The sequence below is a fragment of the Patagioenas fasciata genome, chromosome 11, assembly GCF_037038585.1.
Source record: "Patagioenas fasciata isolate bPatFas1 chromosome 11, bPatFas1.hap1, whole genome shotgun sequence".
In the NCBI taxonomy this organism is placed as follows: Eukaryota; Metazoa; Chordata; class Aves; order Columbiformes; family Columbidae; genus Patagioenas; species Patagioenas fasciata.
The window spans coordinates 27,705,599-27,721,338 of NC_092530.1; the positions used below are offsets into that span (position 1 = coordinate 27,705,599).

The window sequence follows — 15,740 nt, forward strand, 5'->3', positions numbered from 1 at the left end:
GCCGCAGGGCGGGGCCAGCGTGGGGGCGGGGCCAGGCGGCACGCACCAATCAGCGAGCTCTCCCGGCCGGAGGCCGCGCCCCGCGTAGCGTCACGGTCGCCGTTGGGCGCCCCGCCCGCCCGGCCCGTTGCAGCGGAACGCGGCCCGGCCCGAGGATGCGGGAAGCGTCGGCGCTGCCCGGCGCCCCCGGCGCCGCCCCCGTGCCCGGCTTCCTGGCCAAGCTCTGGGCGCTGGTGGAGGACCCGCAGAGCGACGACGTCATCTGCTGGAGCCGGGTGAGGGCGGCCCGCGGGGCCCTGGCCCGGTACCGCCACCCGCGGGGCGGGGAGCCGGGGCGGCCGCGGGGGGCGGTGCGGAGCGGGCGGGGGCCAGGGTGTCCCGGGAGAGGGCTGGGGGGGTGGCGGGACGGGTCTTGACGGGTCCCGGGAGGCGGCGGCGGGGGGCTCTGCTGTCCCGGGGGACCGGCGGGGCCGCTGGAGGGGCGGGCCGGGCGGGGTCCTGGGTATCGCGGCGGGTGACCCGCGCACAGCGGAAGAACCGGCACTTCGAGGAGTAATTAACTCGTCATTTTCTCCCGCACGAGGCGGCCGGTGCCCCGGTGCCCGCGGGCCGGGTCAGACCCAGACCGGTGACACCAGCGCCCTGCGGGGGTTGTCCCGGCTCTTCCAAATCGCCGGGGCTGCTCAGCTTGGTTCAGAGCTTTGGCCTTTACAGAGGCAAAGGTGAAACGAAATGTAGTGGATTTGATCTCTTGCTGAACAGCTGAAGATGTACAGAGACCTGCCCTGTTTCAGTGAGTTTGGACAGGAACACGCGATGAATCTGAAACTGCTGGTGTCTCAGTCGCCCTTTCAATACTGGGTTGTGTTGTCCGAACTGTCGGTTACTTGGTTATTTTTGGTGGTGACATAGTCCGTACAATGGAAGAATCTCGTCAGGAGCCGGGCAGCTCTGATCAAAGCAGATAAGAAGCCCTCTAGCGGCATGAATTCCATTGTGCAGTGTTTATGTTGCCTAGGGACGAATACGTGGGGGTTTAGAGTGATTTCTCTTTGGATTAAGATGAAAACAAATGCCCTATTGAATAGGAGTGTTCCACGTAACTACCTTTGTGGATTCAAACTTCTTAGTGCAGTCCCAAGGACTCGGGAGTGCTCACACAGTCAATTCCCTTTGCTACGTGTTTTGCCCTTCCCTGTTGTAGGAACTGCCTCTGATTTATGGTCTTGACTTACGAGCAACACTTTAGAAAACCTGTGCTTGTTCTCTAACAGTTGCTTTTGCTTGTTTCCTAGAATGGTGAGAACTTCTGCATTCTGGATGAGCAGAGGTTTGCCAAGGAGCTGCTACCCAAGTACTTCAAACACAACAATATCTCCAGCTTCATACGACAGCTTAACATGTGTAAGCATCAGCTGTTCTTATGTATTCTTTCTGCCAAGTTCGTTGCTACTTGGCATCAATTTGAATTTCTTTAAACAAACCAATTGACTTGCCAGATCTTTCATCCCTGAAAACCTGAATTCTGGTCCTGAGTTTGCTTTGCAAAAGAAAACAGTAACAGTAGAGCTTGGTTTAGTTTTTGTTTTCCATGCTTTAGCTCTGAGTCCTTCTGAGCAGCACCTTTACAAATATATTTTCAAGTGCTGCGACCTGGAGCTCGGGTGGAGTTCACCTGGCTCCGGGGGTCGTGGTGATGGTAACGGCAAACGCGTGCATACCCTGAGGAACACGGGCTGTATCTACACCAGTGCATCTAGCAGATGAAAAACGGCCCGGATCGTGCTGCTGCCTGCACTGCTGTGTTGAAACAGGATTAGTCACACGGATCGAGGTCGTTTGGTGGTGTTGTGGTTGTGCTCTCTGGCTGTGAAGACCAGAGCAGTCAGATTGTTGAGCACCAGAGAAAAGCAACTTTGGCTATTTTTTCTGTAGTTTCTGCTCCTGGTAGCTGTAGTGCTGTAGGTGTTTCCATAGCCACAGGGTTTTCTTTCTCTCTGTGTTTCAAGTCAGCTTTGCACTGAAAGAAATGACTTTGTTAATCGCTCTCCACAGATGGTTTCAGGAAGGTGATAGCACTGGAGAACGGTATGGTTACAGCTGAGAAAAGCTCCGTCATTGAGTTCCAGCACCCTTTCTTCAAGCAAGGGAAGGCACATTTACTGGAAAATATCAAGCGCAAGGTACAGTCTGAGCATGTATTTACTTCAGTTTTTTTGTTATGAGAAGTTTTGTTATCAAGAGCATGTCTGGGGGTTTCAAAGACTTTACAGCAAAGAAATTCCGCGTGAACCAAGGCTGTGTGTCAGCAGGCCTTTGTAACTCCCTCCCGAATGTCAGGCTAACGCTTGCCTTGGCCTCCTCAGGCCAGCTCTTGGACAAAACACGCCCTGCTCTTGTTCAGCAGTGCACTGGGGTAGGACCATAGACTCCACAGCTGTCAGACTAGAGCCGTTTTCCCACGGAGAGTTCATATACACAGCTGCAGCTTAGTGTGCAGTTCTGTCAGCACAGCAGAGCTGGAAGGAGTCACAGAGTGAAAGAAGTAAAAGATAACATTCCCATTTGGTGCTTATTGAAAATTAGCAAGGGCTTCAGTAATCAGTGGATTTGGGAGAGTTTGTATGAATTATATTATTCCTCCAAAACTATGCTGCCACTAAGCTACGTTTTTATTAGCACTTCCTAGTTTTCTTTTGTACATTCAGGCCTTGTCTGACCTGTTTCTGCACAGATACTGATCCTCTGTTGGCACATTACAGCCCATAGTATCCTGGCTGCCAGAGAGAGAGAGTATAGTGATACATCATGTTGACATTTGAACCGCAGAATCTTTTATTTGGGATGCCGTAATGTGGCAGCTACATTGCCCAAGTTAATAAAAGCACGGGGTAGGTTGGAGAGTCACAATTGTGTTTGGATTGATTCTTCACTGAGCTGCCTCTCTCGGAACCACAGCTGATGACAAATGGTTGCTGGGCTGCCGCTCTGCCCCAGGCCGCGCTCCTCCCAGGGCTGTAATCCTGGTTTGCCGGGGCTCGTATGGTGCTGGGTGGAGTGTTCTGGATGGGAGGACAAAAGCTCTGGTTGGTGCCAAGGACATTCACATGAAGCTGTTGAATAGGTCGGTGAAACATCCTTGGTAGCACAGGAAATGTTAGTGATTTTTTTGCAAAGTGTCCATTAGTTTTCCCTGCTCTTTTACTGGCCGTAACGGAGTCATGTTTCGGTACTTGTGATGAACTGGATTTCAAGCCTCTAACAGGAACGCGGCTTTGAATGCAGGACTTCCTTTATTGGCTCCCTCTCCGTGTTAGCTCCGTGCCTCGGTCTTGACACCCTTGCTATCTAGGTAGAGACTCTGAAGAAAGCGGTTCCTTGCACTTGGGCAGAATGTTTTAGTTTGGCCCTTTTTTAGAGGCAGAATGACGACATTTGACATTTCCAGCTGCTGTCTGCATCTTTTGGGTGTCTTCCCCATGGAGAGGTGGGATGCTGAAGAGAAACCAGACAGCCAAGAGTTAGATTTGGGATACAACTCACGTTCCTCAGCATCAGATGTTATCCTCAACAAATAGCGAAACATCTACAAATGCGGACAGAGAACAGTCAGGCTGCTCGGTCCATCCTTTGTAACACTGGGTTATGTCAAGGAAGTGATGAGTTGTTTCTGTGGAGTAATTGTATAAAAATTCTGCCCTGTTTCATCATGAGGTGATGGGATGTTATAAAATAACACTGGAGGTTGACTTCTGACCATCCCATTCTCCTTTGGAAAAAGGAGAGCCTCCTGCATGGAGGTCATCTAGGAGGTTATCTGGTTATCTAGGAGGTTATCTGGTTATCTAGGAGGTTATCTAGTTATCTAGGAGGTTATCTGGTTATCTAGGAGGTTACCTAGTTATCTAGGAGGTTACCTAGTTATCTAGGAGGTTATCTAGTTATCTAGGAGGTTATCTGGTTATCTAGGAGGTTATCTAGTTATCTAGGAGGTTACCTAGTTATCTAGGAGGTTATCTCGCACTTCAGCAGGCCGGTCCCAGGTGCTCTCACCTCCCTCTTGGAATTTAGTAGAATAATAAGAAAAATCACAGCATGCTGTAGGTTGGAAGAGACACCTGATGCGACTTCTTTTCATTCAGTTATGGTTGGTATTTGGCTAAATGGTGTTTAAAACCATGCCCACGAATCTTAGACATCATTCAGACTGTGATGTTCCAGACCCTCCTTCTTCAAAATCCTGAATCCTGCGTTAGCCGTCAATGAAGGAATGGGAAAATTTGGAATATGAAGGTGTGGGGAGTACAGAGTGAGCTTTGTGCTTTCTGCTGACTCTCCGGGCATCGTTTGAGGAGGTGGCGGTCGTGGAGTCTACTGTGGCAGAAAAGTGGCTTGCACTCTTTCTGGAGACAAGTCTCCGCAATTTTGAGATGTCATTGAGTGGAGAGGCAATAGAGGGAGTGCCGGCACAGGAACGTGCAGTTCAGGTGGTGTGGGACAAATTTTCAAATCGAGTAGGATGTGTATAATTAGACTCTTGTTTTGTTGTTGTTGGTTGTGGTTTGTTTGTTTGGGTTTTTTAACCCACACCTCAAAGGAATGCGATCATCTCGTTCTCACTCCCCTCTGGATTCCCGCTGGTTTTGGCCGGTGTGTTGCTCTCTGACACCAGAGGCCAAGCTGCCACCAGCGCTGTCAGGACCCCGGGGGGGCCGTTTTCAGTCAGTAGGTTTGTGTCGTGGGTTACAATGGTGAATCTGCGTTCCACACGTACAAAGTGCTAATCTCGTGCTTCCATTGATACCTTGGTTATTTTCAGACTGCAGACAGTCCAAGGGCTGCCGTCTGTCGCATCGCGGTGTAACTACACTGTTCCTGTAGGAAGGGGCGTGCAAGGCACCGTTCGTAGTAAAGCGTGTGTAACCTGGTCCTGTTTAGGTATCCGCAGTAAGAACTGAGGACCTCAAGGTCTGCACGGAGGATTTGCACAAAGTGCTCTCTGAAGTCCAGGAGATGCGGGAGCAGCAGAACAACATGGACGTCAGACTGGCCAACATGAAGAGGTAGACTCGCCTGTTTCAGGGACGCTTAGACGTTGAATGTTGGTTCTGTCTAATGGAGCTTGACTCTAACGGCGGGTTTCATTTGAACCGGAAACAGGTGACGCTGTATTTTTCTTTAAGAATTGCCATTCCACCTCACACAACATTCTGGACCTTGTTTGTTTTCATAATTCGGTAACAGACATTAAGACTGGGAGTTTGTTGACTGTCTTGAGATGTTGCTTTGGTTGCCATCACCTGTAGTAGTTTTTTAGGGCGATCAGAGCATTTCCTTTTCTGAACACAAGACAGGGTTAGATGCAGAGAGGGAGAGAGGATTAGTGTTTGGTTTTCTTTCTGATTGGAGGTGGCCTTTGCATGTCCTCATCTCTCTTCCCTCAGATCCTTTTTGTACAGACACTGGTAATTCTTTCAGATCACTGGTATGCAAGCAGTTATCAACCAAAGCTGAGGAGATACCTTCACTCCACTCCCTCCGTTCCTTAAAAACAACAAAAATAACCCAAACCAAAGACAAGCTCTAAAACGGCTCTGAGGTGGTGTGTGTTACACTAAGCCTGTTTCCAAACACCAAGGCTTTATTTTAAGGCTTTGAAGGAATACCTCCGATCGAGATAATTGGCGGAGCAGCAGAGGATGCGGTTGCCTTTATTAGTGAGTGTTCGGTCCCGCCTGGTGGAAAATGGAGTTAAATCAGCCCAGAGTTTATACTAGCGGATCAAATTGAGCAGTTGTTAGTTATCCGCAGAAGGAATGTTGCCATTGGTCCTGCAAGGTACTGTGAAAGTTTGAAAGCTGTAAAACTAGAGCATATGAAGTAAACTCTGTTCATCCTCTGTCTTTCGATTTATTCTGCATTGCAGAGAAAATAAGGCCCTGTGGAAAGAAGTGGCAGTTCTAAGGCAGAAGCACAGTCAACAACAGAAGCTGCTGTCTAAGGTACCATTGCAGCATCTTCAGTGCTACCATCCTTACTCCTGCCTCTGCGACACTCGATGGCATTCTTTGCTGATGTAGAATGACAAATGACACAGACTGAACAGGCTATTTTAATACAGCACAAAGGAAATGTTCACAGTTCCTGAGAACAATCCCAGAAGTAGTGCAGTAAATAAGCACCAACAAAATACTGAGGAGAAGTCTTAGTGAGAAGGGTGTCACTGTGTGTGGAGTCTCAGTGCATCTTATTTGGAGAGAAGTCAGGACCCCAAGCTGAGCGGGGTGACGGTGGGGCTGGAGGCAGAGCGCGGTGACAGGAGCGCAGGGACACGGGCTGGGCTCTGGGAAACGTCTTGGACCACTCAACAAGTCAGCTTGGAACCCAGAACCTATAGGAGCTTCTGCACTGGTCAGGTTTTCTCTGCTCACCCCTCAGCTGTCTCTGGTCTGGAATCCTCTGGTGGCTCCTGATGTTATATTGCATTTGAAAAAATAGAAGAAATGTTCAAGCGGGATAAGTTTTCAATGCCCTTTGTAACTATAATTTTGGTTTTTAAGATACAGACACAAATGGATATTCAATTAACCTGTTAATTTCAGTCATAAAACTGCATAATTTTATAGTAAAGTCTGATTTAATAATTTAATAAGAGGATTGCTATACTGACCACTTGCTTTTGGTTTTTTGTTTTTTCTTTTTAGATTCTTCAATTTATACTAAGTTTGATGCGAGGAAATTATATTGTTGGGGTCAAAAGAAAAAGGTAATTACTAGATAAGTCACAAATCACTGTCAGATGTGAATTATAGGGACAAATCAGCTTCTACACGCAAGATACTTTTCTTAAAGTGCGTGAAGAACATTTTTATGTTTTGTGGCTTTTATTCAAACTTGAGAAAGCTGATGGTAGTTGAATAAAGCATGAAATGAAGAATTCTTCTTCCTTATCACTAAAAAAGATGGGTGGGAAGAGAATATACTGTACAGTTTAAATTTCAAAGGGCATGGTTGTCAGAAATGGTAACTCTCTTAAAATTTGCCAATGTGACCGACGTACTACAAAACAAAGACCTGTTTAGAGTGCGGCCTGGCTGCAGGACGTCAGAAGGGAGCATTTCCAGAGCCCGGTTTTCTCAGAAGCGGGAGAAGAGCAGCTCTCACCGCTACTGCACGCGGTGACAGCGGTTTCCTGCGGAGCGAGGTGCTCAGGCCGTGTTTTGTCTCAGGTCTCTCACAGATGCTGCGGGTGCTCCGCCTTCCAAGTACAGTCGTCAGTTCGTGCGCATCCCGGTGGAGGGCGGCCAGGCGGTGAGCGTGCGGGCGCGCGCGGGACCTCGCGCCGTTACAGCTCCCGGGACCCTGCTCTTACCAGCAAGCACGCTCTGCTTTGAAATGGGCAGCTCTGAAGCGTTGCGCTGTCTGTGCAGTAAAGCAGTACAACAGCCTTAATGAAACCTGAGCAGGAAATGGAGCGGGAGGGGTGGAGCTGCAGCATCGACCAAGTCAGACCTGTGGGTTTGCTCATCCCGGTTGCTGTATCCTGCAGGTGACTTTTCCTGAGCGTGGTGCGGATGACGAGGATGGCAGTGGTACAGGTCTCATCATTCGAGACATCACCGATACCCTGGATAGCGCCGGTGACGGTCTGCTGGCCGTGGCACACACCAGCGGCAGAGCCAGGTACGGTGCAGGACGGGCAGGTATTTGTGCTTGGGCTGTTAACCGGGTGGTTATGATAGTGTTGGTGATCCACACGAGTCTGGGAAACGGCCTCTGAATTGTTGCTCTGTCTGTGCTTGACAGGCCTGTTTGTAGGCTGACTTTCACAGCAGGTAGCATTGCTCGTGGTCAGCAAAGCCTTTTAAGAGCTCATGTCTCTTCAGGAGTACCTGAGGGCCTGTCTGTCTGCTTGGGACTCATTTGAGTTGCTGAGGCTTTTCTGTCTGTTCAACAAATAGGCACGTACTTTTTGACCAAGCAGGGACCTGAATGCAGGTATAGTTTACCAATAAGCAAACTCAAATGGATATAGATTACTAATAAACAAACCAATATGTGTGTAGTTTTCAGCTTCAGTAGTTCTCTGTCCTCAGAGTCTTGTGGAAACCCATTTAGTTGTTAACATTTGGAGGGAAATATGGACTGATTTGGAATCTGTTACTTCCGGAGATGCTATGCTATGAGTTTTCCTTCTGCGTGGTGTCCGTGTACTGTTGTGCTGTCTTTGGCCTGGGGGTGTTTTGCTCGGATACGTGCTACCTGCCTGAACTGTAACGAGAGATTTTTCATCTGCCTTTAGGAAGGCACTTTCCTCTTTTTCTAAAGACTAGTTGGTTATTTGAGCCCTTGACTTGCTTGACCTTATTCAGTATTAAAATTTGAGGTGCTAAACTTGCAATGAGTGGTAATGTAGCTGATGAATTCTCCTGTATGATGTTTCTCTTTGGGTCTCGTTTTAGAGAGACACAGGCGGCTCTGGATCCTGGCTTACCGATTTGTCAAGTATCGCAGCCAAATGAGTTAAATTATGCAGAACCTATCCCACCAGTTCATATAAATGATGTCAACAAGTCCAGTGAAATAGGAAATTCTGCTGTGGAGCTCCATGCTGCACAGCCTACCGCTCCAGAAGACCCCGTGTCCGTGATTGACTCCATCTTGAACGAGAACAACCCTGGAAACCAAAGCGACCCTTTACTGGACAGGTATTCACTTGTTTCTAGAAACGGTTTTGCTGTTGTGCTCGTGGGATCTTCTCCAAGTTGTAGAGGGTGTTCAGCAGAACACGGTGAATTGGCTTTTTCAACGTTGGACTGAATTTTCTGCCTCTTCGTTAGTAGGTCTTGGAGAAGGTAAGTGTTGGTGTCATAGAGGAAAAGCAGGACAGTTGTGTGTGGTAGTGTGCCTGGCTTCTGATGTGGCGGTCTGAGCTTGGTGAGGTCGGTGTCGCGTCAGCCCGTGTCCCCTGCTGCTGGCGCTGCCAGGGTGGCGGTTTCAGGAGGGCACTGCGCGCCCCGTCGTTCCTGATAGCAGGGTACGTGTTCGTGTGGGTGCTGGTCTGATGCGTCGCAGTCGTGTCCTTTCCGGGCTCCTCGTTTCGCAGAGGTTCCTGCCCCTTGCGCTGTGGGATCGGACTCCACAGGCGGTGCTTTCGCGCTCAGCGGACCTCGATGTACGCTGATGTTGGTTCATAGGCTGGGGTCTGAGAACATTCAAAAGATGTTAAAATGAAGGAGGAAGCAGGTGTGGAAGGGGCGCTGCGGCTTGGTGCGCTGCTGGTGGTCCCGGTGTTCAGACAGCCCCCTCGTGCCCGTCCTCCCGAGCGCTGGGCCGGGACAAGCGCAGGAGCGCGGTTTCGCTCCGTCGCCAGTTGGCTGTTCTGTGCGTGAGCAGCCTGCCCGGTGCTGCAGGAGAAGGCTGGAGCTGCCCACTGTTCTTACACTGCTATGTAATTTTGTCTTTCTAGAGAGGAAATTCAAGATTTTCTCAATTGCATCGATGCCAGCCTCGAAGAACTTCAAGCAATGTTATCTGGGAAGCAGTATAACTTTGGTTCTGAAGGTTTCAGCGAGGTGAGTGTCTTCATTTTTTCTGATTTCTGAAAAACACTGATCAGGATGCATTACGAAATTTACCGGTTCATTCCATGTTGTAATGGGCAGGAGGGGGTAAAATCCTGAAAAGCTAGTAGTTACGGATAGGATGATACGCAGTCAGCCTAGAGTCAGCAGTGTATGAGGTAGCACTGGGAGCCTGTTCAGTTCATGTGGGGTTTCTGTTATACGCAATTCAAGGGGAAAAAAGAAAAAAATTGGACTTGCTTCTTCTCAAGCCTTTGTGGCCTATCAGCACGTCCTGATTACGTGTTTGGTTCTGCATTCCGATAGGGAGTGAAGCTCTGGTGCAGCCTGGGGTGGCTGCGCAGCGTCCTTTCTCCCCGTGACACAGCTGTGCTGCTCGGGCCCCGGCGCTGCAGCTGCAGGGCTGGGCCGGGTCCTGCTGCTCTGCCAGGAGCAGCCGCAGCTTATAAACGTATGGTCTGGTTTTCTTTTCAGACGCTTAATCCTGAGCTGCCAGCCCTGGATATGACCTTGATGGAAGCTTCCCCTGGTATGGAAAATGTAAGAGTAAGATTTGCTTCTCTGACGGGGAGGGGTGATACGATGTTGAGACCTGAATTTTGCCTCATGCAGTTTGGGGGTCGGGACTGCACTGATAGCGCAGGAGGACACTGCCCTTCCACCTAGTCCTGCTGACCCAATGGTTTCAGTCATCCCCCTTGGCACATATGAATTTAAGGGGGCTCTCAAGATAATTTCAAGTCTTGTGTTCCAGGCTTCAGCAGTGCCCTCGGTGGGGTGCTTTAAACTGCCACTTTGCCTTGGATTACCTGTCCTGAATACGCCTGAGAACATCAGGAACAGGGAAACAAACTGGTGTCTGTTGAATCAGCCTCCGTATTGAGGGACTTTTTCCTTCCTTCCTGTTCCTTCTGTAGCTGCGGTTTGGAATGAAGCAGCTACAGTATCTAGTGTCGCTTTGGTCTGAGTGTGTGCGAACAGGTTCTTGGCTTGTTTCTCCTGGGCCTCATGATGTCGTTTAGCCAAGTAATAGCTGGCTCTGGGGTTATAGTTCAGGTTAGATTGTGTCTTCAGTCCATCTGAAGACAGAAGGAAAAGTACTAAATGAAAAATATAATGCAATATACTGTATTTATTCTGAACATGGCTGTATGAATTTCCTCAGAGAATGTACAAAGGTTCAGTGCAGGTTTATATTTCTCTTGGTCCAGTTCCTAAAATTGACTGGTGTTTAAAAAAACCACAGCACCAACCTTGCAAGTGTCACTTATTTAGTAGTTCTGAAATAATATTTAAACTAGAACTTCCCAGTCATAGGAGCTTAGACCACAACTGAGGTAAAATGCAGCTCTGTTCAATCAGTGCTTGCAAAATGTAATTATATTGGTGAAATCTTGTTTAACAGTGTGATTCCAGCAAGGCAGACTATAATAAACCTTCTCGCTTGGAAGGTGAAATGAATGTTTGCTAGCCAGAAGCTGTTTGGCTTTAGCGAGTGGAGTTTGCCTGTACTGTTTGCTGGCCCACACGTGCAAAGCTGGGCTCGTTGGTCAACTGGTGCATTGCTCTTCCCTCCTCCCACCTTTGATCCTGTGAACGTCTCAGTGAAGGCTTGCGTTTGTTGTTGAGCATTCTGTCTCATTCTCCGTCCATTCTGCAGATTCAGATCGCAGACCTGGCAGAGGGCGCTGAAGATCTGGGAGCGAGTGAGAGAGCAGCGGCGGGGAGCAAAGGTGGGCAGGAGGGAGCGCTTGGGCTGGGACAGCTCCAGACTCTCCCGGCACTGTACATTGACATGGGATTTTTGCAGCCCGTAGCATGGTTTGTCTCTTCCCTTGGTCTGGGCTTAAAATTTTTGTGAATACTGGGAGTTTGACCTTCATGTGCCTCAGCTGTAAGAGGCCCCATCCCATGGCCCATGTTGGCCTTGACCGTCTCCTTTTCCTCCATGTGAGCAAGTGCCCTGCAGGGAGCGGAGCGGCCGGTGTCCCTGTGCACGTTCCTCTGTGTGCCCGGCGCGAGGGCTGGGGCTGAGCCGCGGGTGCCCTGAGGGCTGGGGCTGAGCCGCGGGTGCCCTGAGGGCTGGGGCTGAGCCGCGGGTGCCCTGAGGGCTGGGGCTGAGCCGCGGGTGCCCTGAGGGCTGGGGCTGAGCCGCGGGTGCCGTGAGGGCTGCGGTTGAGCCGTGGGTGCTGGTGGCACGGGAGCCGGCAGCTCAGAGCTCAGCCATGTGCGTTGCTTCAGGGAACCAAGTTCTGAATCAGCCTCTCCCGTTTTCCTCGTCTTGTGTCACCTCGGGGAGGCTCTTGCTCAGGAGCCTGCAGTCTGAACTGTTTGTTTCCCCTCAGATATGCAGCTGATCCAGTACAGGGCCAATCCTCTGCTTTCGTTATTTGAAGAACCACCTTCCAGTGAAGCCGCAGGGAAGCTGGAGGATCCGAAAGACCTTCTGCTGCCGCCCCTGGAGGACAAACCTGCTCTTGATCCTCGGCCGGGCAGCGGAGCGGCCCCGCCAGCAGCCCCGGCCGGCCCAGCGGAGCCGCTGGATGCGCTGGGAGTGGGGGACCCGCCGCTCCTCGCGGAAGACGGGAACGGGGAGTACAAACTGTTCCCGCTCCTGCTCCTCAGCCCTGTTGCCAACTTCATAGAAGAGGCCTCCGAGATAGAAACTTCTTGAACTCTCTTAACATCTGCAGCTGCCTTAGTGCGGTGGAACAGGCAACAAAGGAATGGATCAGAGAGACCCTGACGGCCCTCGCCTGCCTCCTGCGTGCCGCGCCCCGCACCGGCACAGGACGGCCCCGCAAGCAAAGGGCGCACCTGGAAAAACTGAAAACAAGCTCGGAACGAGCTGGTGGGAGCGAGGGCACCGGCCGGGGTGAGAGCGGCCTCCTGTAAATGTACCACAACGTATGCCCAGACTTTTTATCCAATATCCTTATTGCAAAAGGAAATCTGTTTGTATGCTGTTTGTAAACTTGGGTTGGAGTTTTTTGTGTTGTTTGTTGGTTTGTTATTTTTTCATTTGTTTTTGATTAGCTGGATAGTAATGTGGTGTTTAATATTTTAATCGTGTGTTTTACCCTTCTGAGCGCTTGTTTCAGTAGTGGCTTGTCTACTGTTTGGAATTAAGATTTTTTAGTTTGTTTTTAGTTTGAGATTTGTTTGTTTGGTGGTTTGTGGCTACAATTGTTTGCATCTGCTTAGATCACTTTCGTATCCTAGATTTGCTCCTAGGTACAGGGAACGTTTTTCCTATGGAAAATTACATTTTAACTGTGGAGTATTCCTTTTTAACACGCTGACACGCATCCATCGCCACGGGTCGTAGGTGTTGCGGTAGGAAGTGCTTGCCACCCTGCATACGCTGATTTCTCATGCACATTGCATGGCAGTTCCGGGGTAGCTCGCACCTCGCTCACAGGCCGCGTGTGCTCGGAGATGGTGCGCAGGGCCGGTCCGCATCCGGCAGAGCCCAGCGGCTGCCCTCGCGGTGCCAGGGAGGGAGTGGCGCGGTGACGCGTTCACACCGGACATACCTTCAGATTGCCCTTCTCTTGCTGCAGCTCCGTGTTCACCTGCCCCTCTACGCACACTGGGCTTCTTCCTGCGTTTCCTGCTTGTGGCATCTCACAGCTAAGTTACCTACATGCGCTTGAGTCCTTCGACAGCGAATTACAAAAACTAGTGCCTGTTTAATGAAAAAGTCTTTCCCCAGAGCTCTTCCCCGTGCTGTTTCGTGCTGTGCCCGCCCCTGCTCCCTGGCTGGCGCAGCCGTGGAGCCGCCTGCCCGCGCGGGGCCCGCGCTGCCGGGCTCGGAGGGGCCCGGGGCAGGGAGGCAGCCCTGGACGTATCGCGGGATATTTCCTACCAGCACAGTTACTTGGCCTTGTTTTCAATTTTAGGAATTCAAGCTGCCTATGGGCTTTGTTCTCTCCGAAGTTTCTGAACTAGTACGTTTTGAGATCTTTTCTATTCAAGAATCCAAGTTAATCTGATATTCTAAAGCCTACTAGATAATGCACGTTATCTATGCTGGCCTTGTTTAATTGGGTTTGTGCTTTGTTGTCCAGTCCTTTGAGTTGCAGAGGACCTTCCCGCTGTGTGTACGTGTGCAGTGTCCTCACGGGCTCATTTTATTCCCGCGCTTCTGTCCTTTACCTCGTGACCCTTCACGTTTGTATCTTTTGAATTGCCTTTTGCCACCTGTGTCTTATTCCAGCCTTCTCTTGGCTTTCTGTTGCTGACTTCTTGAGACGAAGGGCTGAGTAGTCTCAAGTTCTCGTGAGCTAAAGGGAGAGGGGGAGTGAGTGAACTGCGTGTGTCCGGGGTCCGCTGCCTTTTCATTTCATCCCACAGGCTTCGGTTTTGCCGAGAGCGAAGCAGTAAAACCCGGAGTGTTCTCTGTGCTGTTCTGACAGCGTTCCCGCTGGACCAGGGCGCGCTGCGTCCCGCTGGGGTCGCTGTCCTGTTCTTCCATCATGGTGTCCCCTGCTCTCAGTGCATCTCCTCGTCAGATACTTGATCTGATTGTGTAATAGGTTTTAAATACACTTTATCTCTTAAGAAACCAAGGCTTAAGAAAACTGCAAATAAAACTTGTGCATCTGTGTCTGATTTATGTACAGGTCTAGGAAAAGAGTTTATTTGTGCAAGTTTCTGGGAAAGATCGCAATGGAAAGGGCAAGGCTGAACAGCAAGAAAAACCCACATGCTGAAGTAATTAAACTCAAGAATTGCAAAACCATTACTTTGTTTTCTGTACATTCTTTTTGTGTGTATTCCTGTGTGTGCCAATACTTCCCCGACCTGCGTACTGCGTTGGTCGAGGGGGAGCGTTGGTGCTCTCCGGGGCTCTCGCTGTGCAGCTGCTGCTGGTGCCCAAGTACCCGCAACGCTGAGTTTGCCTGCACCTGCGCTCAGAGCCGGCAGCCCGAGAAACAAGTTTAGGTTTATTATCGCGTTACCCCGTGTCCCACATCTCCTGGGATGGGCGGGTGGGAAGGGGGCGACCAGCAGGGCTGGGCTGTGGGCTCCTGTTGGGTGCGGGTGGGAAATGGGCTGGCGGTGCAAAGCTCCCCGGTTGCCAGCTACGAGTCGTGATGGTTTGTGTGCTGTGAAACAGCAGCTTGAGGAACATGCTGTATAAACACCTGCTTTCCCTTGCCTTTTGGAGACTATTTCAGCTGGAATGGGACACCCGGATACTTCTTCCCCCGTCACTCAGCCCAAGCCCTGTGCAAGTGTCCCTGTGCCTGCCTGCGGGGCCAGCTGGGCCTTGTCCCGCTGTCCTCCCAAACAGCCATTTCCCAGCGGGGCTCTGCCGGGTGAAGTGCACGGGGTTGTGTTCTTCATGGACTCGCTCAGAGGGGCCTTCGGCTCTGCAAGGTATTGCTCAAAGTACCGTTTGCAGGAGACCACAGGAGACGGAACCAGGGCAGAGCACGGACGCCCTCCACGCAGAGCTCTGGGCTGGGCCGGCGCTCTGCAGAGCGGGGCGGTTTGCCTAGGAGTCAAGATCGTTTGTCTGAAAACGTGCTGATCCACTCCAAGGTCAGGACGGGACACAGCAGCGGTGCCGTCGCTGGGAGCCACAGACAGACCCCGTTAGCATCAGCTGGGTACGTCTGTCTGCGGCCGAGGGACACCTGCGGCTGAGGGACACCTGCGGCCGAGGGACACCTGCGGCCTGGCATGGCCAGAGGCCGAGCAGCACAGGGGACAGGTGGCCGCGGATGGCTGACCCCTGGGGTACAACATCCCACTGGTTGGGACCACAACACCACTGCACCTCAGTGCACAGCACGTTTGTGTCACCAGGACCACGGTTGCTTCACCACCATGCAAGTTTCCGTTCCAGGACACGGCAGCTGCTTTTACTTCTCAGATTTAGCGTCCTGTGTCTGGGGAAGGAAAGGTTCTCCTGCTTCACTTCCCTGTGCTGAGAGTTTACAGAACACACCCAGGCATGGTAAGCACCGTGCAAGGAAGTGCGAAGTGCCCCTCACATGCTGCTTTCCCAATTACTTTTCATGGTGTTTCAGACGAGCCCTCCGCGCAGGCCATGGCAGCCTGGCCGTCCAGCTTTCACCTTGTGCTGCTTTGCGCTTGCTAGCTCGGAGCTTTCCAGAGCGCGAGAAAAGCTGGGTTTGAGCTGCG

The 15,740-nt window shown here is 51.0% G+C and overlaps 1 protein-coding gene across 1 annotated transcript; it reads left to right on the forward strand.

The window, feature by feature from the left end:
- The first annotated feature begins 110 nt into the window (after positions 1 to 110).
- On the forward strand, positions 111 to 14,328 carry LOC136106448 (heat shock factor protein 3-like). The gene is made up of 13 exons (XM_065846780.1): positions 111 to 275; positions 1,296 to 1,404; positions 2,056 to 2,183; positions 4,939 to 5,063; positions 5,927 to 6,002; positions 6,705 to 6,766; positions 7,230 to 7,311; positions 7,550 to 7,683; positions 8,463 to 8,708; positions 9,470 to 9,575; positions 10,059 to 10,124; positions 11,245 to 11,317; positions 11,930 to 14,328. The coding sequence occupies exons 1-13, from the start codon at positions 156 to 158 to the stop codon at positions 12,256 to 12,258; spliced, it is 1,656 nt and encodes a 551-aa protein (XP_065702852.1). The 5' UTR covers positions 111 to 155; the 3' UTR covers positions 12,259 to 14,328.
- The last annotated feature ends 1,412 nt before the right edge of the window (positions 14,329 to 15,740 follow it).

Bases quoted from the DNA above. Each gene is read 5' to 3' on its own strand.
- LOC136106448 (XM_065846780.1), top strand. From the start codon at position 156: ATGCGGGAAGCGTCGGCGCTGCCCGGCGCCCCCGGCGCCGCCCCCGTG. The intron at 1,405-2,055 runs GTAAGCATCAGC...CGCTCTCCACAG, and splicing joins CATACGACAGCTTAACATGT to ATGGTTTCAGGAAGGTGATA. The intron at 11,318-11,929 runs GTGGGCAGGAGG...GTTTCCCCTCAG, and splicing joins AGCAGCGGCGGGGAGCAAAG to ATATGCAGCTGATCCAGTAC.